The following is a 25,159-nucleotide window of genomic DNA, read 5'->3' as shown; positions in this document are numbered from 1 at the left end:
TCGGTGGTTCGCAGGAAGGGCAGGAGCCGGAGGGCCGAGCCGAAGCCCTCCACCATCTTAGCGAGGGTGGGGAAGTGAGGAACGAGCGCTCGCTGGGCTTTGGGAGAAACCTGCTCTGATAAGTGGCCAAACACTCTGTAGTATTAGCGATGTCCTGTTCCCTCCATCCTCTTGACTTTGTGTACTGCTCTGCTCTCTGGACAGCCCACCTTTCTCTTGCTTTCTCTAATTTGAGAGGAACATTCACACCCCTTGTGCCTTTATCCCACTTGGGATCCATGAGAACATCTCAGGAGAGAAGCGCCTTCCCACTGGGTATGGGGCAGTGCTGCTGATGGAGAAGGCATGGAGCCTGGGGGCTGGCAGGCAGACTGTACAGCAAGAGACCGTCTGCTGCTGTGGGCGGGGGGGTGAGAAGTAGACTGAAATGTCCCCTGGACAAGGTGCAGCTGGGCCGTGTGCGGAGGTGCTGCTCCTGGTGGTCTCTGGTGGAGATGGGGCTGTCTGGGAGCAGTGAGGCCTTGGGGTGCCCTGGGCTGTGCGTGAGTCCCACAGGAGCGGGTCATAACCATTGAGCATGGCATGCTTCATCATGCGCTGGTGTTTCAGTAGGGTGTGATTTATTTCCTGGCCAGGTCAGCAAACTGTACAGACCCCATTCCTGACCCAGAGGCATTTGCTGGCACCCTTTCCCTGGCCAAGGAGCAACAGCAAGCATCTCCTGCACTGAGCTCATTTGGGGCAGTGGAGAGAAGTGGAGGGATCTCCCTGGGGCCTTTGCACGGGCTGTACAGATGTTACTGGGAAGGCACTGGTGGATTAAAAAGCTGTTTTGTTTGTTGATTGCTACTTATCAAACGCCCACTTCTTGATTTGTGGTAGCAAAGTCCTGTAAAGCATGCTGGCTCCATTTCTGAACCGCCAGAAAGGAGTCATTACTGCATCCTGCCAGAGGAGGAATGCATTTCTTCGACCCTTGCACTGTGTTCTGGATTGTTGTCATCAGCGTAGTGTTTGTGGATTTGGGTTGTTTTTGTTTTTTAAGTAATCCAAACTGCTTCGGCATGTGGGATTGGATACTAACCACCTTGGGGTAGACTTGGACGGAGCTGAAAAATGTAAGGATGAAATTGAGAGGACAGCAACAAGATGTCCCAGTGCCTCTTTGTGGGTTTGAAGAGAACACTGAAAACAAAGGGCATTGGAGCAACTCGGGATGTTTAAAGCAGGATAGAGATTTATAGCTCAGCTGGGACCACTCTCTGCCTTTGGGCTAGAAGGTTGTGTGCAGGAGCCTGGGCAAGCCATTGGCACGTCCCCTGTCCCACTCATCAGCCTGTGCACAATCCTTGCAGACAAGCACAAGTTACGTGTCCCAAAGTGCTACTTTCTGTGGTGTCCCCAGCTCCCTGCCTTGGGAAATCTTTTAGGACATTTTGTCTGCAGAGTGAACCACGTGATGCTAGTTGTTCTCCAAAAACAAGGAGGGCATTTAGATCCCTTGTCAAGCGCTTACAGTATGCTTCTCTTTCTCTCATGCCTGGTGTTTTTATGTTAGAAGTTTTCTTTTCGACAAGGAGATGATAAAGACCATATCAGCTACAAGGCTGTGTGTGTGATGTTCAGGGGTGATCTAAACTTAAACTCAGTGGAAGCTTTGTGATGAGTTACTTTGGATATTGGCCATAGCAACCAATTTATCAGGACTGTAATTAAACCTCTGTTATGCTCTGCGAACACAGAGGCAGATGCAATCCTTGCCCTACATGTATTCTCCAGTGAGGGCCAGTGTTAAGCATGGGTGGATGCTGGACGTTTCGGAAGTGCCGGGTAAGGGTTCTGTTCTTTGGGTCCTCCGTAAATGTTTCATCCAAAACAGTTAATTCTCTCTTCTAGCACCTGACACTATTTCCTGTGCTGAAGCGGCTCCGTTCTAAGTGGGGGCCAAACCAAGGGGAGAAAAGCCTCTTTAGTGCACTTAAGTCCATGAGAATGGAGAAGAACCACTCGTAAGCTCTTGTAGAAGCTCTTTGATTTTGATGATCAGCTCTCTTAGGCATCCAGAACTGGGGTATAAGCTCTTTAGGGAAGCATTTTTTAGTGGAAGGATTTAAGTACTACTGGCTGATATGTCTGTTGGCAGGATCCCAAGAGCTGGCTGGAAGAGGCCTCTACTGCGAAGGAAATGCTGAAATAAGACTTTTAATTAACTTGCATGGCAGCTCCTTAAGGGCTGAGAAGACTCCACAGGGAAGAAGCAAGTGGGATGTAGCTAGGAGGAAATTCCTTGTTAGACTTGAGCTCTGAAAGTAAATGAATGAGCATGGTTTTATCTAGGCATGGCTTAAATAACATTGCATCTGGGCATTGTTTTACTCAGACAAGACCGGAAAGGGACAGTGTTCTCTCAATTGTTGCTATGAAGTACTGTGGAAAAGATAATAGAATGCTTATCGGATTTAGAGGATTTTTCTTTTTCACCTCTGAACAGCTTTACCAAATACTGGAAATAAAAGGAAAGGCTGAAATGTGTGAATATGAATGTAATTCTTGGTGGTTTCAGCCCAGGTCTTAGTGAAGGCCAAATAGGACTGCCTTCATTCTCTGTTTCCATGGTCAGCCCAGCATACTGCATGACTGAACTCCAGGTTCTTGGCTTCAGGCTACGCTTTTGCAGTGTTGATTTCAGCAGAGGCCATGATTGATCTTGGACCTGGGCCATTTCAAGGTCTTTGTTGTTGGTACGGCACTGAAAGGCACCATCACTTTGTTAAACAAGACAGTACTAGAAGTCCCTTAGCCAGTCCTACTGACAATCTATCCCAGCCTATCACCCTTTCACCAGTTAATTGGGTCAAGCACCCGGTATCTGTAGTTATAAGACTGAAGGTGCAACTTAGAAGAGATATGTCTGCCATCCCATGAGTAACTCCTGGGTCATGTACCGGCTCACCTGGGACCAGGGCAGTTCCCTGGGCCCTTTGTATTGCAGTAAGGTCCTTCTGGGCTGGGGACGGGCAGTGTTCATGCACCAAAAGGGAGCAGAAGATGGCTTTTCCTGAGCGCTGCCTTTGCCTGTACGTATGCTGGCCCACAGCCAGGATGGAAACTCTGTCCTCGTGAGCAGAGAGAGAGCTGGGAGGGGCGAGAGGCAGTGGGGCCCAGGAGCAGAGGGGTTGAAATAAAGGCAGTGACCTACACAGAGAGCAGCCCCTGGGTGCTTCACTTGTTGCTGACACTTGGGCATGGACACAGGTCATTCCTAGATGTGTGACAGAAGATGAGAGTAGAAGGCAAAAGGAAGGATGCTGGGCGACTACATTAGGTGCTGTTTGGCTCTGCAATGCCTGAAGTGGGATCTGTGAGTTCTGGCTAGGGCTGTGCTCTGGCAGTAGTAAGGCAGATACTGCTGCATGGGCAGTCAGAGGGGCATTACTTTATTTTTAACCATGCCATCCTTCAATGAAGCAGGTGTGGGCTCCTTTGTTAGTCAGTACTGCTAATGCTGATGGAGGTTTGTTTCGTGGGTCTTGCTCCTTTCAGCAGAGAGCTATCAATCTGGTTTGGAGGTGGTAGTAAGACAGGCTCTGTGCACAGATGCTTGCAGCCATCCCCAGTTATCCTCATTAGGCATCACAGTGTGGAATTGGATTTGCTGAACAATTCGGTATTTGAGGTGCCAATCTGGTTTTGGTTTTGTCTTGGTAAGGTGTCTGTGTAGAAGACTGCATGGTGGAAAACCTTGGGGAAGCACTCAGAAGAATCCCTTCTGGCGACTGGCAGCCCACTGGAAAGGCTGTTTCAGAGGACATGGATTTACTGCTGTTAATAGCCAGAATTGTTTTAAATGGCTGGGTACTCCAGCTTTTAACTAATTTTCCCTTTAGGAATAAATATGGTGAAGTATTTCTGTGATCCTTCCACATTTAAATATTCTGTGGATGCCCCCCATTTGTTAAGTCGTTTAGACAGACGCGTAGGTCTGTGTACAAGCTTCCATCTTTCCAGCACAGCCCTTTGGCTTCCAGTGCATCGTTTTCCTGGGGGAAGTCAGAGCGGGACTGTGTGCAACACAGCCTCACATCTAATTGAAGACAGTGGACTTTGAGCATACACTTAAAATTAAACACCTGCCTAGGTGTTTTCCTCATCACAAGCGGTCTCACACACACAGTTCTATTCTGTTGGATCATTTTTTATATCAGTGATATCCTTGAACAGCACTTTCCTCTTCATATCCTGTGAGACTCCTTGCCAAGCTCTTGCTGACGAGGCACAGTCCTGCGAGCAGTTCAGGTGATGCTTTCACCGCCCTGGTATTTTGCTAGCACCGTGAATAGGCATGCATCTGCGAATGATTAAATCAACCCATCAGGGTGTCATCTGGAGAGGAACAAATGCTGAGCTTGCTTTGTGGGTGGGGGGAGGATCAGATCCCCCTCTGTATTTTCTGCTGAAAGCTCTTCCCCTCTGCAGATGTGCAGCTGCCGGCGTTCCTTGCCAAAAGGCAGCCGTGACTTACAGAGCTGGGAACATGCACACATCTGTTTGCAGAGGAGAGCGGGGAAGAGGCCTGCTTCTCCTGTCCTGGGGGATTATGTTCTCATGATAGGGAACGCCAATTTTCGTGGAGGGAAACGGCAAGTTTCTCAGGGCAGCACAAGGGCACTTCATAAATACGAGTTCTGTTGCTAGTGTCAGCCACACAACACCTTCCTAAATTAAAAAGGAACGAATTCCCAAAGACTTCTCAGACAATTGGAGCTGCTTCTTTAAAAACACTAAGCCCCCCTGAAGATAGATATGTATTCCGCACACAAAACTTGGTATTTCAGCTGTTAAACATGCTGTGAGCATAGGCTGTGTTTCCTTGTAGGTAAGAGTTGAGTCTTGGATCATCCAGAGCTCGTAGGGTCTCTTCAGAAATTAGTATCTGGCCAAAACCAGAGATGAGATATCGTTCACTGTCTACTGAAGTCAGTGGGATCTTTTCCATGAATTCAGTGAGCTTGGGATCAGCGAGCTGTAACCGAAAATCTGTTTTTCCCTGCCCTAACATGTTAGGCTGTGTGCATAGCAATTTGTGGCCTGGTTCTGCAAGCATACTGAAAAGAGATGTGTAAGGCGTTGAGCTTTTTCCAGATGATGTAAGAAACCCTGATCTTGCTGGCTGCCCTTTTTCAGCTATGTCAAACTCGGAGAAAAGTTTTCTATTGGGAGATCGACACACGCTGTAGTTGGCTTTTTTGTTGTTGTTGTTTTTGGGTTTTTTTCATCAGATTTCTCTTTCCCCTGAGATTACTTTGAGTGACTCCAAAATTTTGCCTTGGTGTCACCTCTCACGTAAAACAATCCTGTACTTGTGTTGGTGAAAGGCACTGACACTTCTTCTGTGCTTAAGCTTGTCCTGTCGGTGTCCTCGTGTTTGTGCAGCAGGAAACCTTCCTTGTAGGATGACTGGTGGGAAACAAAGGTTTCCCCTGTGAAATTCCTAAATTTCTCCATTAGACAGAAAGAGGCACTTTGGGGCATGTTTCAAGGAAAAACAAGGCTGCCTCTACAAGCCTCACATTTTGTAAAACATTCAAGATTTGATGAGGTTACTTTTAAATAATATATTCTGGTCTGTATATTGTTTAATGTTCCATTTGCATAATACTTGCTTGCTTGGGGCAAAACTATTTTTCTCATCCAAAGGAATCTAGAAGCATTGTCTGAACAAGGGACTTGCCCTGCAGGAGCAGTGAAGCACTTCAGCTCCAAAGGGAGATCACCGCAGGAGCACAGATCTCAGCTTTTCTGTGCTTCATAGAATCAGGGAATGGTTTGGGTTGGAAGGGACCTTTAAGATCATGTTGGTCCAACCCACTGCTACAGGCAGGGACACCTCCCTCTAGACCAGATTGCTCAAAGCCCCATCCAGCCTGGCTTTGAATGCTTCCAGGGAGGGAGTATCCACAACCTTTCCGGGCAACATGTTCCAGTGTCTCACCACCCTCATAGTAAAGAGTTTCTTCCTAATATCTAGTCTAAATCTACCCTCTTCCAGTTTTCCCTTTGACCTGCTGGTCACACTCGATGCTACCCAGGATGCGGTTGGCCTTCTGTGCTTTGTACCAAACTGTTCACATGTTCTGATGACCGCAGTCCTGCTAATTCACACTCCATTTGGCCCTCTATTCAGGTTGTTGGTTGTTTTTTATAAACTTCAGGTTCCATGTAAAGATATTTTTTAGAGCAATCAAGCTTGATCTTGGACTACGTTACTTAAAAATAGAAAGAAAAAAGACATTTTCAAAAAGGGGCTGGAAACAGTTCATCACCAACCCGTTCTTTTTTTGCTGAAGGGCTTAAGTAGTTCAGCTGTTGTGCTGTTTCTCTTGCACACGTAACTCATTCTTTTTTAATTTGTGAACAGTATTTTGCAATAGAGGAGCTTTTGGTACAATTACCCATGAAATACTTGAATGCAGAATTAAGCAGAAGATTGTATAATGCAAGTTTTTCTTCGGCAGTTGCTTCAGTATGTCAGCAGGACTTGGTGATAGGCTGATGAAGCACAGCAGGATGTATCTGGATGAGGTCACCAGAAAAACAAATTTTGAAAGGAGAGCTTAAATTTTCAGAATCTAGCTACATTTTGCTAAGACGTGACATTTTAAAATCAAGAACCTAACTTTGTATGCTTCCTTCAGTGTGCATCAAATGCTTCTTTGAATCTCTTTTTCTCTCTCTGGGCATGCTGTTTTGTATTGAACTTCTCAAAATCAGTTTCAGTTGATCTGAAACCATAAGAAATGTATTCACCCAGCAAATCTATTTGTAATTTCTTAGTTTTACATGATAACTGTATTCTCAAGTACCGTGCACCTCTAATATTTCCTTTGCTCAGGAAGGTATGTTAAAAAAACAAAAAAACCCAACTTCTTGCTAGCCTGTTTTACTGCTGAAATTTCCCTTCTGCCATGTTTTTCTTTTTAATACAAATGGAACGAACCCGCTAAGAGAAGCAGACGGCAGATTTTTATTAAGTGAACGCTATCCAGTATGAATGTTTGAATTACATGTGGAAGAGATGGGAAGAAGAATGCCTAGTCGAATGCCAAACATTTTTCATACCAGCCAAGAAGTAAATCAAGTATAGCTTTGCATAAGCTCTTCTAGTTGAAGAAAATGTTTGGGGAATTTCCCCTAAAACATTGACTTTGGGCTTAGTTTGCCAATAATGTCCATAGCCATAATTTTCTCGGTAAATCTGGCCATTATTGAAAGATCTGTTTTGTTCAGCCATGGATAACTGAAGTAACACCTCTGTATAAAGAAGGTGGTTCCGGAGAGAGATACCTTCCTAAGCAGCCAGTTAGTAGGGTATCTAATCTAGTGGGGTGTGTTTATTTGTTAAACTTACTGTCTTCCGCAGGGAGATTTATGGGAGAGCCTCTTTCCTGGGCAGAGCCCTTCGAGCTGAGTTTGTAAAGCTTATATTTTTGGGGAGCAAAGAAAATGGGAACTTCACAGAGGAAGCTGTGGATCACTGGGGCATTACAGTGTTGTCCTAGAATGGCCACCTCTCTCCTAGTGGTGGTTATCTGCTTTGGGAGGCCTCATCTCTTGTGCTGCAGGAAACATTTAGACTTCCTGATGCTCCAGGGAAATCTGTAGGACTTGTTTCCCCCAGTAGAGGCTTAATGGGGCTGAGCTGAGGGGGCTTTGCTGGGGCTTCTGTGGACCTGTGCATGTTGGTGAGGAGCAGAAACAAGGTGAATGTGGAGGATTGGGTGCAGTACAAGCCATACCATTCTGGGACCACATCAGTGCCTTGAGCAGGGCTGATTTCACCTCGCATTGGGCTGGAACACCAAATGTTTATGACTGAAGGTGAAAAAGAATGGTATTTACTGAATTGTACAAGGGATTGGGGCTTCTGCTAAGGGTCTGGCTCCAGAATACTCCTACTTGGTATTTTGTTTTGGGTGCTGTAAAATACACTCTTGTGAAATGCATTCGGTGCTGGCTGCTCTGAAGAGATGTGCTTTTCCTGTGCACAATAAACAGCACTGGGGCCTCATCCAGGACAACACTGAAGCATCTTGGGTGGAGTATGCCCTTGCGGTTACCCTGGAATACAAAACTTGGATGCACTTTCTCTGGGTTGGAAGATTTTATTAGAAAAGTTCGCTTCAGTCATGAGATAAATGCTTAGTGGAGGAAGTTGTGCACGGGTTTCCTGCTTGTGCTGCTTTATCAAACAGTTTGGTGCACGTGAAAGAAAGTAAACAGTAGAAATTAAAAGTCTTCTAGAATACGTAGTGCCTTTAGCACATCCCTTTGAGGAGAGCGGTGAACAATATGTGCCCATTTGAGAAATTTCCAGTTTCTAGGTTTTCTATCTTGAGAAACCAAGAAGATGCTTTCACTAATTTTTAGTGTTTTTGAACCCTGATCTCCCTGAAAGTGAAATAAATTTGGGAAGAAAATATTTTCTTTTTCTGATACTGTAGTGAGAATGTACACCATCCATCAGTATTTGCCAAGGCAGTCTTCCTGGTGGCCTCCCTGATACCTTTCACTGAACTGCTGGAGTTGTTAGGCACTGCTACAGCGGAGGAGGAACAGTGTGAATGTGTTAGAAATAGTATCATTTTGTGTTTTGCTGTAGCAGACATTTTTTACTGCCCATTTGCTGATCAGTTGGAGGGTTTTTAAAAGATGAAAGGCAAAAAATAATCTACTGGAAAAACTGACTGCCTGTGGCAAGGGGGTTGGAACCTGTTGATCCTTGAAGTCTCTTCCAACCCAAACCTCTCAATGATTCTATGAAAGGTGATCAGTAATGGTGTTTTAAAAGGGAGAGAGTTTTGCAATTTTTCTCTCGTTTGTTTGATGTTTCACAAAGAAAATGAGAGTGAATTCTTTGTTTTGCTGTCACTGATGACTGATGATCAGTGCGGGCTGGGAGAGTCTGCAGGAGGTCTCTGTTTAGCCAGCTTGCTAAAGTGGGTTCAGCTCTGTGTTCAGAGTAGGTTTCTCATGTTGGGTCTTCAGAAAACTGCAGAGTTGGAGGCTGCAGTGCTGTTTCCATGCTTTATGATCCTCCTGGTGAAAAAAAAACACTTGTCTTAGGTCAGATCTGTCTTATTTCCAGCTGTGCACGTTGTCTCTCTTCCATCATGAGAAAGAAGCACCCAAGGATGTGGTTTCATGTAATGACCTGTTCTACACCAAGCTTTGCATTACAAGGGGTAATGCGTTTAGAAGGACGTTGCAGGCTCTGGGAACCTGGGTCTCAAAGAGTTTGGGACGTGTAGACAGCAGCGCAGCTCCCACTTGGACAAGCTCAGGTGCATCACAGGGTCAGTCTCTCCCCCTGCTGAGCTGCTGGGGCATGAGCAAGTCCTTTAGACTGTGTCTAAACGAACGGCTCTTCTGGAAGTGCCTTCTTCAGGACCATGCCCTGTTATCTCAGCCATCTCCATGGCAGCAAGCTCTGCCAGCTGAACTTGGCACTGAGCTGCACAGACGTGTCGACTGAGTGCAAGAGTCCTCAAGAAATGTCAGTGCATGAAGGTGCAGACAGATGTCTTCTTGGTTTTCCAGAGGTGCTTAGGCAGTGTCTCCTGTTGCAATTGGTGAGAAAGGAGTGAGTGCTTATGGGGGCAGCAAGCCACACAGAAAGCAGCAGGGCAGAGGAGGAAGAGCTGTTCTCCCCCAGGATTTGGGGTTGGCTTTTCCCCCTTTTATTGGCCAGGAGCGCAGTGACCCACGTAAGCACAGGGCTGGGGCCAGCTCCCTCCCCCTGCTTCCTTTCCCTGGCAGGGAACAGGCGCTCAGATTTCCTCCCTAGCGCAGGCGGATGGGGATGGCGGCTCTGGGCTACATTCCTTTTGGTACAAAAGAAAAGGAAAAACTGCTCTCCATGCAGGCAGATGGCTGACTGTTTCCTGGCAGCTCCACTGCACTGTCTTTTTTCCTATTGTCCTGACGCACACACATACACAGAGAGCGGTTTTCTTCCTGGAAAGATAAATAAATGCAAGAGGTTGGTGAGGGGTTTTTTTGTGTTGTTGTTGTTTTGGGGATGCTTTTTTTTTTTTTTTTTTAAAGCTGTGCAGATTTCCTCCTCGTGATGGGTCAGCTTTGGCAGCTTACCCTACACCTGGCCTGGGCCCTGCAAGGAAGGCTGAGTGGTGTGGTGATGTGTGCTGTGCTGCGCTTGGAAGGTCTCAGTAAGAAATGGGATCTGCAGTGAGCAGATCTGCGTTTGCAATGCCTTAGGTATGCGGGAGGGAGGCGAGGGGAAGTGGGGTCTCCAGAACCAAAAGACAATCCCTAGGCAGCTCTCTGAGCTGGGAGGGTGATGCTCAGAGGTCGCAGAGCTGTGGGCAGGTTGCAGATTTGGGAAGCTCTGAGGTCTGCTGGAGCACACAGCTGGTGAGCCAAGGCCAGGGTGATGGGCGCTGCAGGAAGCTGTGTGCTGGACCCTCCTCGGGAAGGGAAGCAGTCAGCATCCTGCAGGGTGAAGGCCACCGAAGGAGAGATTTGCCGACACTCGGTTTATCTTTCCCAATGATAACTTATTTTGGAAGAATTGTGAGTTCTTCATTTTAATGCTCTCATTTCCTTTCCCAATGTGAGACAATTTGTCTTCTTGCCAGGAAACTCTTTGCATAGTTGCTCCTCGAAGGGACCTCTTTGGATCTCGTTTGTGCTAAAATATCAGAGGTTATCTCACTGCACTAAAAATTAATTCCAGTGTGGTTCATGGTCTGAACGCTCTATTTTAGGGGCAGGTTGTTTCCTAAGCTGTCAAATGTTTGAGTTTCTTACAAGCTTAACGATAACTGAATTCTTTCCAGTTCTTTTTACACTAGAAGTGAAGTGATTTACTGTCATAGTAAGACTGGTGTATTTGTAAGATCTGTAGCATTACAATCAAAGGAATGAAAGAAGCTACACCAGTTGGCTACACAGGTAGAAATGTGCTATGCCACTAGAGTTTGGTCTTTGTTGGAGATGTTTCTACTGTATCTCTTAGGAATCCTGCCTGTCCTTGTGGCTGATGGGCTCTTCTGCTGGCAGATGTTTGCTTATGTAAATCTGGTCCGTATTTCTGTTGCTTTATTCCATGTTGACTGTGGTCGTCTCGTACGTGGGTCATTTCAAAGCCAAAGAAAACAGGTATGGAGTGCTGGCTGCACTGATGTCATCAGCAAGCTTGCGTTTGCTTCAGGAACACAGGATTCACACTAATGTCTTATTCAACCTTGGCTTAATGTAATTGGATTTTCTTTTGTGAGGATGTAAAGCAAAAGTAAATATGTTCAGCCTGGAGAAGAGAAGGTTTTGGGGAGACCTGATAGTGGCCTTTCACTATCTAAAGGGAGGCTGTAAGAAGGAAGGGGACAGACTGTTTAGCAGGGTCTGTTGTGACAGAGCAAGTGGAAATGGTTTTGAAGTAAAAGACGAGATTTAGATTGGATATGAGAAAAAAACAATTATAGTGGAGATGGTGAGGCACTGGCACAGGTTGCCCAGACATGTGGTGGATGCTCCATCCCTGGAGACACTGAAGATAAGACTGGAGGGGTTCTGAGCACCCTGATCTAGCTATGGGTGACCCTGTTCATTGTAGGGGAGTTGGACTAGATGGCCTTTAAGGGTACTTTCAAGCTCAGACCATTCTGTGATTCTGTGATTATCCCACTTTGAAATGGGCAAAGTGATTCCACCGTCTTCACGGATGCTCTTATGTGAAATCTGAAGTGCACAGAGGTGGACTTGTATTGCCAAGACCTGGCACAGCAGAGTCATCCTCTACTCCTGCCTTCATCTCCCAGGGTCTTGGTTTCTCCATCCGGATTTTTTTGTTTGTTTGTTTATGATTTTATTACAGAAAGCTGAGTTTGGAACATGTCATTCCACTAAACATTGTAATTAGAATTAGTTTTAGGAGCTAGAATGGCAATCACGGAATCATTGATAAAGTTGGAAAAGACCACTGAGATCATATAGTCCAAGTGCCAACCCATCCCCACCATGCCTCCTAACCATGTCCTTCAGAGCCACATCTACATGTTTCTTGAACATCTCCAGGGACAGTGACTCCACCACCTCCCTGGGCTAAATGCCAGATTAATCTCTTCCTTTCCATGTGTAGGGAACCTGCTGTAGGAGTAAAGATGTCTCTAAGCAGCAATAGAAACCATTCTTGCCACCAGAAGAAATAACATAATTTACCATTTATACATCCAAGGCTTAACTAAATCTATGAATTAGGGAGTGTTGCTGTCATGCTAGACATGGTCCTGTCCCATCCTACTGCTACCTCTGGAAATGCTGTGTTTCCAGCTGAGGGTGTGGTTGTCTGCAGGAAACTGGAGGGATGTTGAATTCCCTGAGCCTTTGAGCTTTTCTTCTGTTTGTTATGTGTTTAAAGGGAGGAACAAAGGGAAAATAAGACAATGGGAAGTGTGGGACAAGCTTAATAATAGAGGGTGCAACTAGCCCCACCTTTAATAGAGCACAATTCGTATTCTAAGACTGTTTTCAATTTCTGCCTTTAGGTCAATTGTATCATTTCAATCTGCTGTTTCCCTTCTGAGTATTTGCCTCTGGCTGAATTGCTTTCAAGCTTGCAACCCAAATGTTTCAGCTGTTTTAGAGAGTGAAGCTAGGGAAGAAAATATATTACTTTATCTGCATTTAGAATACATCAGGATTTTCTTTTGCTACGATTAATCTTGTGCTTATTAACAGAAGTGCTATCTGTAGGTGTTTGCATCTGATGCTGTTTGTATCAGGAATGCATCCTTTGCCACTCTGTCATCTTCAAATTTCCAAGGCTCTGTGGGAAGAAGATTTCAGTTTGCACATGTGGCATGGAAGGACATGGTTTAGTGATGGGACTCACAGGGTTGTGTTGATGATTGGACTTGGTGATCTTGAAGCTGTTATCCAACCCTGATGATTACATGTTCAGCAGATTTTTTTTTATTTTTGGTAGCAGAAATCTCCAGTGCCGTCCTTCCAGCTCCTTCCAGACAGAGGTGACACTCGTGATATCCGTGATATCCCTGTGGAGCATCACCTACAATCTTCAGCAAAGGGGTGGTGGACAGAAACAGTGGGTAGGAAGTGAGAGTAGTTTGTCAGGGGTTCCGCTGCTTTACTACAGAAGAAGGATGCTTTATTACAGAACTTATGGATATAGCTTATGGATGCATTTGAGACCTGAGGTGACCCACCAACATTACCCACAGCAGCTCCTGCTCCCTCCCCTCTGAGGGTTAGCTTCCTTTCAGAGCAGAGCCTTGTGCCAATGCAGCAGCAACTGTGATCCTATAATGAAATCTCAGCCTGGGAATCATATGGTAATGGATACATAACATCTCCATTTCAGAGCCAAAAGTTGGCCTCTTAACCAGAGGTACAAAATACATTGCTGTGATTTAGTAGGACTTCCCTATAAATCTCAGTCCAGAAATGGTAAAGTAGAAATGGCAGTTACTTGTTTTTTCTGTGCTGTCAATTATCCCTCTGGCACTATAATGGAAAAGAGGTAGAAACCACTTATTTTGCTGGTATCCAGGAAAGCTGAAGCCTGGATCAGAAAGGAAGGAAAAAAGCCTTAATCTCAGTCAAAGGCAATGACTTGGGCATAAAGGTGCCATCATTCTGCTTCTAAAGAAATGCGTGCTATGCTTTGCACGCATGAATATACAGTGGGAAATAGTCATGGGCATAAGGAGGGATGGAGAAGAGCAAAGAGACTGCTGATAGTGAGATGAGCATAAGATTAGCAGAAACTGGGGCTCAAGAAGTGACCTCAGAGAGTTTAACCATGTATGTCCAAGTGGACAGTTAGGGAGCAGAGTCTGATGCTGAGTACACAAGGATGATGGTGAGGAACAAGGTCCTAGTTGAGAACATGAGAAAACTAAAGTAGGGGAAGACCAGAGTAGGCTTCTGAAATACAAGCTGAGCTTAATGGCAGAATCAGAGAATCATGGAATGATTTGGATTGTGAGGGACCTTAAAGATCATCTAGTTTCAACCCCCACTAGGTCAGGCTGCCTATGACCCCCATAGCTGCTTTCTTCCAAACCTGGAATAGAGCCTATGATTCCTGAAGCTTCTGATACATACATACAAATCCCAGCAGTGTCTGTCCTGCCATCTTCCTGCAGTGACTCTTGTCTTGGCTCTTCCACTGTGTCAGGTGGCAGAGATCTGTGTGGGCCAGAGCACTGAACCGTTTTGGTAACTCCATGCCAGTTCTACTCTGATGCCATACTGTCCGAATTCAGTGTTTTGTTTCAGTTAGCCTTTAAAACAAGCAAACCTGAAGCTGAAACTTCTTGCAGTCTCTGAACGTAGTTTCCATATATGTGAAGCTGAGCACATTTGCAGTTGTCTGAGCAGTTCCTGTGGTGTCTTCCATGCATGTAGGCCACAGCACTTGGGCACTCCAGCTTAGCCACAGGTGTTGGATGGACACATCTGCAGCCTCACTTGGCACAGAAGGGGCCCGTTCTAGAGGTTAATCAGTGGTGGAACTGGTGCATGCAGGGATTCTTTGCTTTATTTGGCAGGGAATGAGGAAAAGTGGCTGAGAACCTCCTTGCCTGCCCTTCTCAAGGCTCACCATGCCGTCAGACAGTGCTTCAGTGCTCATCTGATTTTTCATGACAAGTGACTATGTCACTACCTGAGCAGAGAACCTTTCATTTTTTGTCAGTTCAGTGAGTTGTACTAGCCCAGCAATGGCTTTACAAGCATCAGGGCTTGTACAAAGGAAGCAGGAGGAGTGTGATGGAAGGAATATGAGGGAGCACTCTTAGTCAGTGACAGCTATGAGATCTAATCAGACACATCCTTTGTCAAGGACAAGGGTGAGACCACATTGCTGGCAGCCAAAGGAGGAGCAGGGGTCCAGGGCGAAGGAGAAGTAGGGCAGTTCTTTTCACCATAGCAATCTATTGAACCAGGTCAGTGACAGTATAAGCAGGCAGTTTGTTTTGTGGGCTTAGAGGGGGAAGAAAATCAGTTGAATTGCATGATAAAATTAAGGACATACCATAACACTGCTTTTCTGTGCGCAGGCTGAATGCCAACCCTGCCAGCTTCTGCATTCCTTGAACTGCAACACTGGCCCTCTGACATGGGGGTGCTGCACAAGAAGGGCTGTGGTACTACAAATCCTTTGGGGATTTTGAAAATAGCTTGTTTTATACACATGGGATTCTCCTGACTCCCTTGTAAGCACTGTGGTAAGTTATCATAGATCAAAGGGAACAGTTAGGACAGAGTGAGGCAAGAGGGATAGGAAACTATGTGGGATCCAGCTCTGAAATGTCCTCTGCAATGTACTGTAGGAGTATATCACTTCTCAGTCATTGGGTCTTCATGTTTATGTTTACATAACTTTATCCAACTTTTTCTCTTTTGCTTTTTTTTTTTTTTTTTTAAATAAATGGCTTGAGCCTGGCAACCCACAGTTAGGATCCCATTGTGAGTATGATGAACCAACAATCCTGTTGTAAGTGCCTTCAGTCCCTTGCAGAGGGCGAGCTGCTTCTGGGGACTTCACATGGCTCCCTGCACAGCCTGGAGATGCTGCTTGGTGCTGGCACCATGCACAGGGTGCACTCAGTGGCCCCGTGTGTGTGTTCGTGCACAAGAGCGCGTTTCCAAGCTTGCCTCTTCCCCCAAAGGGAAACAGGCTCCAAACAGAGTAAGAGCTGGGGGAGGGAGCGTGCAAGGCTTTAACTCATGGCGTAGCCTTACTCACGATTTTCCTGTTAGTGTTTTGTCTTCTTGGCATCCTTCCTGTTCTTTACATATGTACATTGTATATTGTTGTCACATTGTTCCTCCATGTATGTTGCATCCTTTGTTCTGCAGAGCGCTGGGTTGGGAGCGTTGCTTGCAGGCTGTATCTGGCTGCTGCAATTCACTGGCTCGAACGCAGAAGTTGTGAAAGTAACTGGAGAGGATATTTCAGTGAGCACCAAGGGGAAGAAAATGTGCGTGGGCTTTAAACGCAGCATGGCTTTATTCCTCTTGGATGAGCGCTTGACCAGCTGCGGGTTGCTTCTGGAGATGTGAAGCCTCATTGTTTGCATGCACCACCGTGGTGGCTGCGATCCCAGCTACAGGCTCGGATCCTATTTCTATCTGAGGTGTGGTATAATTGGAGCAAAGGAGATCTTGAGACGTGGCCTGCAGCGTATTGCAAGGGTGATACCCTTCCCCAAACCACAAGCCCTGCTGAAGTATGCTTGTTTCTTTCACTATAAAGGTAATAGCAAAACAGGGAGGCCTGGAAAGCTCCCCATGACCGTTGCCTGACCTTACTGGAGACAAGACCACGTGTGAGACCCACATGTAGGCTGCATACATTTCTGGTGAGGCAAACTGCAGGGTATTGGGTGCTTCCTAGGAAGTTTAGCTCATATCCCAGTGGAAGATCCCTCTGCCCTTTGAGGGTAGCAACATGCCCGCTGTCAGTGCTTCCTCTTCTTCCCCGGTTGCTTTGGAATTATGGTGTCCAGTGCTCTGCACCAGATGGGCTCACTCCTGACTGCCTTTTGATTGGAAGTGGGGAAGAAGGCATCTGGGGGCGGAGGTGGGGAGGAAAACTTAAATTAGCAGAAAGTCTAACAGCTCTTGCTGGAGACAGATGATTACAGCTCATTTTAAGGCTGCTTCCTGCATGCCAATGATAGATCAGTAAACAAACGCCTCTTTGCAAACACAAAGCAGGCAGGAACTCTGTTTGGAAGAGAGAGGTCGGGGTAGGTCTTGCTCTGCTCAGTGGCAGGAAGCCCTATCACATGGCCCTGGGAAACATGAGGCCGGCTGTGCGGAGAAGCTTCTGCTGGGAGCTTCACATCCTTCCCAGAGCCCGCCAGCAGGTTTGGGAGCTCCCTCCTTCCTCCCCTGCCCTTCCTTCCCCAGTTTAATTTTGAGACGGTATCTGATGACGGCTTTGTTCCCCCAAACAATGAGGATTACCAAACTAATTGCAGTGATGGAGCTCTCCAAATGGATCTTGGCATCTTCTCTCCCCTTTTATGGCCTGGCTGCTACGGGATCTACATGCCGGGCGCATGGCTCTGGGCTGTTGCTGCCGTGGGTCTGTGCTTTGCATTGCATGGCAGAAAGTTTGCATGCGGTTCATGCAGAATAGCAGTGGGTCAGGAGGGACCGGCTTGGTGTATGTCAGTTCTCCTTAGGTCATCTGCAAATCAGCTCTGCCTGCATGATCAATCTGAGCAGAGAGATGGGAGGCAGGAGAAATAGGAGCTCCCTTTGCAGTGGCCTGCCATGCTAGCTCAGGGGGCCATTGGAGCCAAACCTGGAGAGGAGGTCTACCCTTCATTTCCCACCGAAGGTGATTTTCCATCACTGCTCTCCCAGTTTCCTGCCGTCAGGCTTTGGGAGTGTCTATGGGTCAGGTCTGCAAGCTGGTTCTGGTAGCCTTATTAACTAAAGTCTCAGCCCCATCCCCTTTGCATCTCATTTGGACTTGGGAGTGTCCTCATGCTAATTATCTGACCTTTGAGCTAATCAGGAGGTATCTCATTTCTGCTCTTTTGTTCCAGAGTTGATTTTTTATTTTTTTTTTTCACATCTCCCAAGGTGTTTGGATATGTATACCTGGTGGTTGTGTTCATATTGCAGCATCTGATGCCTCGTTGCTTAGGAGACTCCTGGCCTCAGTCTCAGGAGGCGTTGAAGGCCAGGCTGGATGGGGCCCTGGGCAGCCTGACCTAGTGCTTGTTGTAGCAACTGGCAATCCTGCCTGCAGCAGAGGGGTTGGATCTAGGTCATCTCTGAGGCAAAACTTGGAGAGGGGCTGTATGTCCACTGCCTGCTGTTGGGAGGTTTCTTACTGCTAATGGCGGTGCCTGGGCATACTGATAAGTGACCCAGTGGTGCAGCACCAGGGCACTGTAAGGAAGCTGTAAGCCAGGTGCTATGCAGCCTCAGTTGCTGCTTTGCAGGAATCTGCTCTGGTTGCCTGGGTGAGTCATCCTTTGGATAGAGACACGGGCGATCATTAGTTTTCCATTATTCGCAATGCATAACAGTTAATGGATGCATGAATAGATTTTGTTTCTCTGGCTGGTAAATTTTCTTGACTATTTTGTAAGGCTGCTCTGTGTCTAGAAGTGAAATGGGTGTTTGTTCCAGTTCCTAATGGGGAAGAGAAGCCAAGGGGTTTATTGTCTGGGGAAAGAGAGTCTGCTAAATGGTTAGCCATGAGCTGCCCTGAATGTGTACACACTGAGTTGACCCAGAGTTCACTCCTCATCTTAGGAACACTGCCAGTGCGGGATAAAGGGAGGGAGAGAAAACTGGGAACAAACAAGACTGATTTTTTTCTTTCTTTCTCTCTGCCCAAAATACTCGAGCAGTGGAAATGAGAGATTCTTTTGTTCTTCAGTGTTGTTGGTATGCTTTTTTTAAAAGCTGCAAGAACTGACTAAACTTCCTGAAACACTCAGTCTTCCTGCCGGGTGCTGGGCATGGCAGGGTAGCATCAGGCAGAGCAGGTGAGTGGATAGACTGGGGAAGCCACAGATTTTCCAAGCATGATATCTGAGATGGCGAGCCCCTTCCTGCCCTGAGAGGTAGAGAGGGGACCAACAGCCTGTCATGGCCCAGCGGAGGGCACACTGCAACATAACTACATGCTTCAGTGCAGTGTCTCTTGGTCATAAAATGCTGAAGGGGTTGTTGTGACAACTGGAAGAGGTTACGTCATGTGGCCTGAGCACAGTTCTTGCTAAAATCATTTTTGTTTTCTTGTTCTGTGAGTAGAAAAAGCTTAAATCCTCTGAGATTTTCACAATAATAAGAGCATTCACAAAACATGCTGCGTATTCAAATCACGGTACTGCAGTTGATACTGAGTCTAAGATTGTTCTTGTTATGAAGACTTGTTAGCTCTTCCCTGGGCTTCTAAGGGCTGGTGCTGTCACCCTTCTTCCCATTTTGCAGGTGGTGAAACTGAGGCTATCCTCTGGGAGCTGTCACATTTTGCTCCTGTTAATTCTCCTGGACTTCAGGAAGAGATGTATGTGTGTGTGTTTGTTTGCAGCAGGGGGGGAGAGCTGAGCACAGAATGACAGCTCTTCCTTGTGTCTGTCTGCAGGTGAGCTGCTGCCCAGCTGTGTGCTGACATGATGACAGCTAGCAAGGCGGCCGATGTGAGCAGCAGGTCTGAGAGCAGTGTCTGCAAGTCTGCTGAGAGGTAGGAGCTTTCCAGGTTTCAGTGCTGGGCTGCTTTGCTTTCGTTTGTTATCCCCAGTAGAAAGAAAACCAAAAGAAGAAAATATTCTTTCAGCTTAACACTACCCTTCTCTACTCACATGTTAGATCACACCCCTGTATGTCTCGGGTGGTTTCATTGCCACCTCAAGGTTGCCATGTTATGGTTTTAGCATCCTGTCAGTATGATGTCCTAGAGGTACAGTGCTAAAAGAGCTCTACCCCAGGGCAGAACCATTGTGTTGATGATACCCCAGCTGCACTTGAAATCTTCAGCATGGAGACTCCTCAGACAAGCCTTACTGCCACCACCCCTAACAGGCTTTTCCTGGTGTCCACCCTTTGTTTCTGGTGCACAGTCCAGACACCAGTGTCATTGCCAAGTCTTGCTCCCAGGGAAAGGTCCGTGATGTTCACAGTGCCAGTTCTTGCCCTAAGCATGAAGTTGTCACTGAGACAGCTGGGAGTTAAATATCTGCGAGGCTAAGGAAGAACAGCATCTGGCTCAGGTTCTCCTGCTCAGAAACCCATCCCAGACTCAATTCGCACTACAACCGAGCCTGCAATGGCTGCCAGCATTGCATAGCTCCAGGACAAAGCACAAGGCCTGCCAGCACTCAGGGTATCCAAGTGGATGTTCTAAACAGAGTGCTTAAGCTCTGGAAAAGGCGCATTGATACATTTAGGTTGACAGCAATTTACAGAGTTGAATCTCAGTGTTGATACTGTGGTTAAATGGGACTCATGGTAAGGGCTTGCATCTCTTTAACTATCTTGTGTTGTGCTGGTATTCCTTTCCAAGCCCAAGCATTGCTAAGCACTGGAAAGTACTTCAGTTCAGAAGTATTTTGTGTTGGAGTAACTATTTGTCTGTCCAGCTGGAACTTTACTGTGTTGATATAATAACTCAGTATTGAAAAGAAAAAAAAAGCACTTGGAGGTCCCCCAGGCTAAAGATATTAGGGACTTTTTGATGTGGTTTGTACTCAAACAAACGCAAATGTTGAATCCCTTGCTCTGAGAATGCTGAGCCTAGTGCTTGGGTGCTATATCACATCCTCTGCACTGAGGGAGCATGCCTGGGTGTGTGGGAGCCCAATCCCACATGTAGCCTGGGATAGTAGGGATGTAGAAATGTAGTAATAGAAGTGCATGGCTTGAACATTAATGTGCACTTGGGAATATTTGAATGAATCCAGACAGACCCTCTGAGGTGGATCTAGAGGAATGTTGTCTCTGCCACACGGTGTCTTCTCTAACAGCAGTGATTTTGCTGTTGTTTGACTGACTAAACCAAGGGTGAACAATGGCAGTGAATGTCTCTTCTCTTCTTCTCTTCGGTGTATAGGATCAAACTTGCAGATAAAAACAGTACAGCGGCTGTGAAGGAATTAGGAAGACTTCTGTGTGGATCTTCAAGTGAGAGATGTTCTGAAGGTGCCTCAGTCACCCTGAGTTTAACACCTGAAGCTGAACCAGTTTCTTGCGTGGTGAAGAACCCTCTGGGAGCCTTGGAGAACTTGATGCTCGATCCAAGGCTAGACTGCTTTCAGCAGAACATGCTGAGTCCCAAAATGATCATCAGTGACCCATCTGTGGATCTGAACGTTAAAGAAACCAGTAGAATCATCAGGAAACAGATAGGAGGTACTCAGAGTACACGGACACCTGGAAAAATTGGCTTGAGGAATAAGTCCTTCAGCATCAAGGACAAAATTTCAGAGTGGGAAGGGAAAAAGGAAATGCAGTCTGCTCCTCGTCGAGAGGAGGAGCAAGGAACTAAAGAGGAGCACAAGATACCATGTGTAGTTGAGAAGACGAGTGGAGAAGCACTGACGTCTCGGAAAGTGGAGACCAAGAGACTTAAGAACTGGGAGCTGGAGTGCAAAGGGGCAGGCAAAGAGAATGAGCGGAAGGCAGGAACTCCGAAAGGCATGGGGCAGGGAGCACAGCGGAAAGGGGAAACAGAGAAGGATGAGGAAGTGCAGTCCAGCCTTGGAAAATGCAAAGAAGTGAAAGGTGGGAAGTGGGAGGTCCAGAAGGAGAATCTTTCGGTTCTTAGTCAGGTCAAGAAGCTGGAGCAGGCTTTGAAGGATGGCTCAGCAGAGCTGCAGCCACAGTTGCCTGGTACTTACTACTCCCCACAGTGCTTGCAGGAGAAGGCAGCACAAGGACACGCTGCTCCAGAGGGCCATGAGAGCATATGTGGAACTGAGCTCAACAAAAGGCTTCTTCGTTTGGACTCTGAAATCAGCGAGCCAATTTTTGGGACTCTAGAAGAGGTAAGAACTTCTCATGTGAAATCCAAGGACTGCACTACAGAAAATGTGTACACAGAACCAGGGGTGCCAGAGAAGAAACCTTTCATCAACCCACTGCCAAAGCCCCGGCGGACTTTCAAACATGAGGGGGAAGAGGACTGGGTGCCAGCAGCTAGGAATAAAAGAAACTTGCCCCCTCTGCCATCCATTCCTCCCCCTCCTCTCCCCTCCTCTCCTCCTCCATCAGCTGTCAGCAGGAGGCTTTGGAGCGGGAAGCACAAGAACAACGCTGACCACAGGTAATTGGGCTGTGTTTCACAAAGATGTTGGTCTTAGTGGTGGAGTACTCCCCCACTTCCCATATCTCATTGGAAGAGCTGCATCTTCCTTGGTCACATGTAATCCCCAGTAAATGAGAGCCTTGCTTGCCATGATCTGCACTAAGTCATGTAAAGATGGAGCACAGCCCTGCCAAAAAGAACTTGGGGGTACTGGTGGGTGGCGAGCTGGATATGAGCCAGCAACGTGCCCTTGCAGCCCAAAAAAAACAGCCATATCCTGGGCTGCTTCAAAAGCAATGTGGCTAGCAGGGCGAGGGAGGTGATCCTGTCCCTTTTCTCTGCACTGGTGAGATTGTTGTGTCCAGGTATGGAATCTTCTGTACAGGAGAGACATAGATCTGTGGAGTACATCCAGAGGAGGAACACAAAAATGGTCCAGGGAATGGAACACCTCTCCTACAAGGACAGGCTGAGAAAGCTGGAGTTCAGCATGGAAAAGAGAAGGCTCCAAGGACACTGGAGAGTGGCCTTGCAGTATCTGAAGGGGGGCTACAGGAAAGAAGGAGTCAGACTCTTTATCAGGAGCTTCTGTGTTGAGGCAAGGAGAAATGGTCTCAAATTAAAAGGGGAGGTTTAGATTGCATTTAAGGAAGACGTTTTCACAATAAGGGTTATGAAGCACTAGAACAGGTTGCCTAGAGAGGTGGTGGAAGCTCTGTCCTTGGAGACACTCAAGGTCAGGCTGGAGGAGCTCTGAGCAACCTGACCTAGTTGTAGTGTTCATTGCAGGGAAGTTGGACTAGATGGCATTTAAAATCCCTTCCAACTCTAAGGATTCTGTGATTCTAAGGTATCTCTGAGAACTCTGAACAGTCAGCATAACTTTGTGGGGTAATTTTGAAGAGATATGTCATGGTAGATTGGGCTTTAAGGTCACTGCATTACGTTGCTTAGCCTTCAAGCCCAAGATTGAGGGGGTTGTGTTATTTTTGTGTGTTTTGTTTTGTTTTTAGCAAAAACTGTGATTGTAAAATTAATACAGCTGATCTGGAAGCAGCTCTGAGATGATAATCTCTAGACTCTTCCACAACATTTTCACTGTTAATAGTAAACTTGTTCTTCTAACTGAATCTACTGTATATGTATTTTCCTGGAACGCTTTCTTGTCTTTCATCTCTACCCTCATGATTGTAGCACATTTTTGAGGCAAGGAGAATAGAACACACAGCTGCATGAAATGTCACATCAGAATTCCTGGTTTGACTGCTGGAGGGAAACTGAAACTCTCCAGGTTTGTCAGTGGAGGACTTGTTAGTTTTTATCCTTTTTAGCACTCAACACTTGAGTACTGCTGTCCTGTACTACTGAGAGACCTGATTTTGGGAACTCCTTACTACTGGTGAGAGTGGAAACTCCTGTGTCAGGCCTGTCATGGCCTAATGGTTCTATGTAGTATTGTGAGTGAATTACAAAATGCTTTGATTTGACTGTAAAAGCTGCATCACTCTCCTCTTTGTTCCTTTCCTCTCCCATCAACGTGCAGGAAGTCATACGAGTTTGAAGACTTGCTGCAGTCGTCATCAGAGAATGGAAGGGTGGATTGGTACGCGCAGACCAAGCTGGCCCTCACACGCACTTTATCGGAGGAGAACGTCTATGAAGACATACTGGGTAGGAGCTTTGGCCAGGGAGGGATTTGACTGCGAGCACTGAATAACACAGAGGACTGGTGGACAGCCCCGCGTTGGTGGTGCTGATTGAAGTTTGTTTGTTACCCACATGCAAAACAGATTTACGCAGATCATAGTTTACACGATTTACTGGCATAGTTATAAGAAAAACGGACCAAATGTTTCAAAATTCATTGGCTTCAAAGATGAACCTGAGGCATGTGGGGACCAGCTTTTAGTTTTTGCTGGTGTCTGTCCTCTATCTTCTTTGCATCCCATGGACAAGCTCTCACACCTCTGGTTTGTGCTTTGTTGTGAGTTCGTCACCAACGAACATCATGGTAGATCTCTGAACATAGAATAGAAGCATCCCTCTTGAAAAAGCCTTCGTAAGTTTTTGTAGCTGTAGGCTGGGTTGTGTAAGGCTCTTGGCTGAGTTTAGCAGAGTAGGAATAGAGTAGCTGCATCAGTTCTGATCATGCAGCTGTTACCTACAGAGGTGGTCTGTGCTGTTCAGCATGGGAGGCAGCTGCACTTTTGCAGGAGCAATCAGGACATTATTATTTTGATACTAATAAAATCTCATCATATTTGATTAGAAGGATCTCTGAAAGAAATGCTGTTCCTTTGGGACTGTTTGCAGAAAGGGTGATGCCAAATGGAAAGCTCTTTTGTGAAGCTAAGTAGCCATTTGTCTTTATCTTCCCTCTATTTGAGGGCCAAAGATCCAGGGGATGTCTGAACAGCTGGTAATTTTTTTTCATGTGTGTGTTTTGGGGCGTGGTGGGAGGTCTCAGAAATCACTATGTAGCTGTCACCTTGTCAGCTGGAATAACAAGGATAGCATTACCGAGTGGCTGTGTATGCAAATCCATCCATCCAAACACAAGCACACCCATGTGCCCCAAGCTTGCAGAGAACTTCAATACCAGGCTGAAATTCCTCTCCCCTCCTGCGTTCAGTTGCAAAGATTAGAAGAAAACAAAGTTACAGACAATTGTCAGCTAATGGGGCATGATTTGTTTTGTTTTGTTTTTGTTTGTTTTATTACTGCATATTTAGGCTTTGCCCAAAGTCAATGATCTTTAATTGGTTCCTGCAATCCTGGTTGCTCTTACCATGGGAGCTTGGGAAAAGAGATGGACGGGGCAACTTCAAAAAAGCCAGTTTTGTTCTTCACAAGACTACGGGTGGGCACAGTCCACAGAATATAAACAAAACGTGAAAACCACACCGGTGGAGGAGTAATGGGGACTCCTGGTAGCCCAGAGAGGTGGTGGATGCCCCATCCTTGGAAACACTCAAGGTCAGACTAGACAGGGCTCTGAGCACCCTGATCTAGCTGTAGGTGTCCCTGTTTATTGCAGGGCATTTGAACTAGATGACCTTAAAATGTCCCTTTCAACTCGGATGATTCTATGATTCTGTGTTAACTGCGTGCATCCATGGGGCATAGAAGCACACATGCACACCCCGTAGACATCTGCATGACTTGGGGAGGGTTCAGCTGCTGGTGGGAGATCTGTTGCCCTTTCCAGAAAGTCACACAGATTCTTTTCATATGCATCTTTTTACCTGTTTGCCATTGCTTAGGTGGAATACTGGAAGCTGTACTGGGCAGATGAATATCGAGATTTATGTGTCAAAAAGAGGCAAAACTGGACATGCT

The 25,159-nt window shown here is 46.4% G+C and overlaps 1 protein-coding gene across 4 annotated transcripts in view; it reads left to right on the top strand.

The window, feature by feature from the left end:
• DENND2A (DENN domain containing 2A) overlaps positions 1 to 25,159 on the top strand; it is a 56,789-nt gene that overhangs the window by 312 nt on the left and 31,318 nt on the right. Inside the window, exons 1-4 of one of the 4 annotated variants that reach the window (XM_085228626.1) lie at positions 15,117 to 15,269; positions 19,163 to 19,261; positions 20,627 to 21,838; positions 23,364 to 23,491. In XM_085228626.1, coding sequence (XP_085084752.1) covers positions 19,191 to 19,261; positions 20,627 to 21,838; positions 23,364 to 23,491 — 1,411 coding nt within the window. In that variant the 5' untranslated portion in view covers positions 15,117 to 15,269; positions 19,163 to 19,190. Of the gene's footprint in view, positions 1 to 15,116; positions 15,270 to 19,059; positions 19,085 to 19,162; positions 19,262 to 20,626; positions 21,839 to 23,363; positions 23,492 to 25,159 lie in introns of those variants that run through there. The other 3 variants (XM_085228635.1, XM_085228619.1, XM_085228612.1) reach the window with 3 other exon arrangements.

The sequence above is a fragment of the Meleagris gallopavo genome, chromosome 1 (assembly GCF_905368555.1).
Source record: "Meleagris gallopavo chromosome 1, MGAL_WU_HG_1.1, whole genome shotgun sequence".
In the NCBI taxonomy this organism is placed as follows: domain Eukaryota; kingdom Metazoa; phylum Chordata; class Aves; order Galliformes; family Phasianidae; genus Meleagris; species Meleagris gallopavo.
The sequence above is the reverse complement of the archived record's forward strand: the minus strand, read 5'-3'. Positions and strand labels throughout refer to the sequence as shown.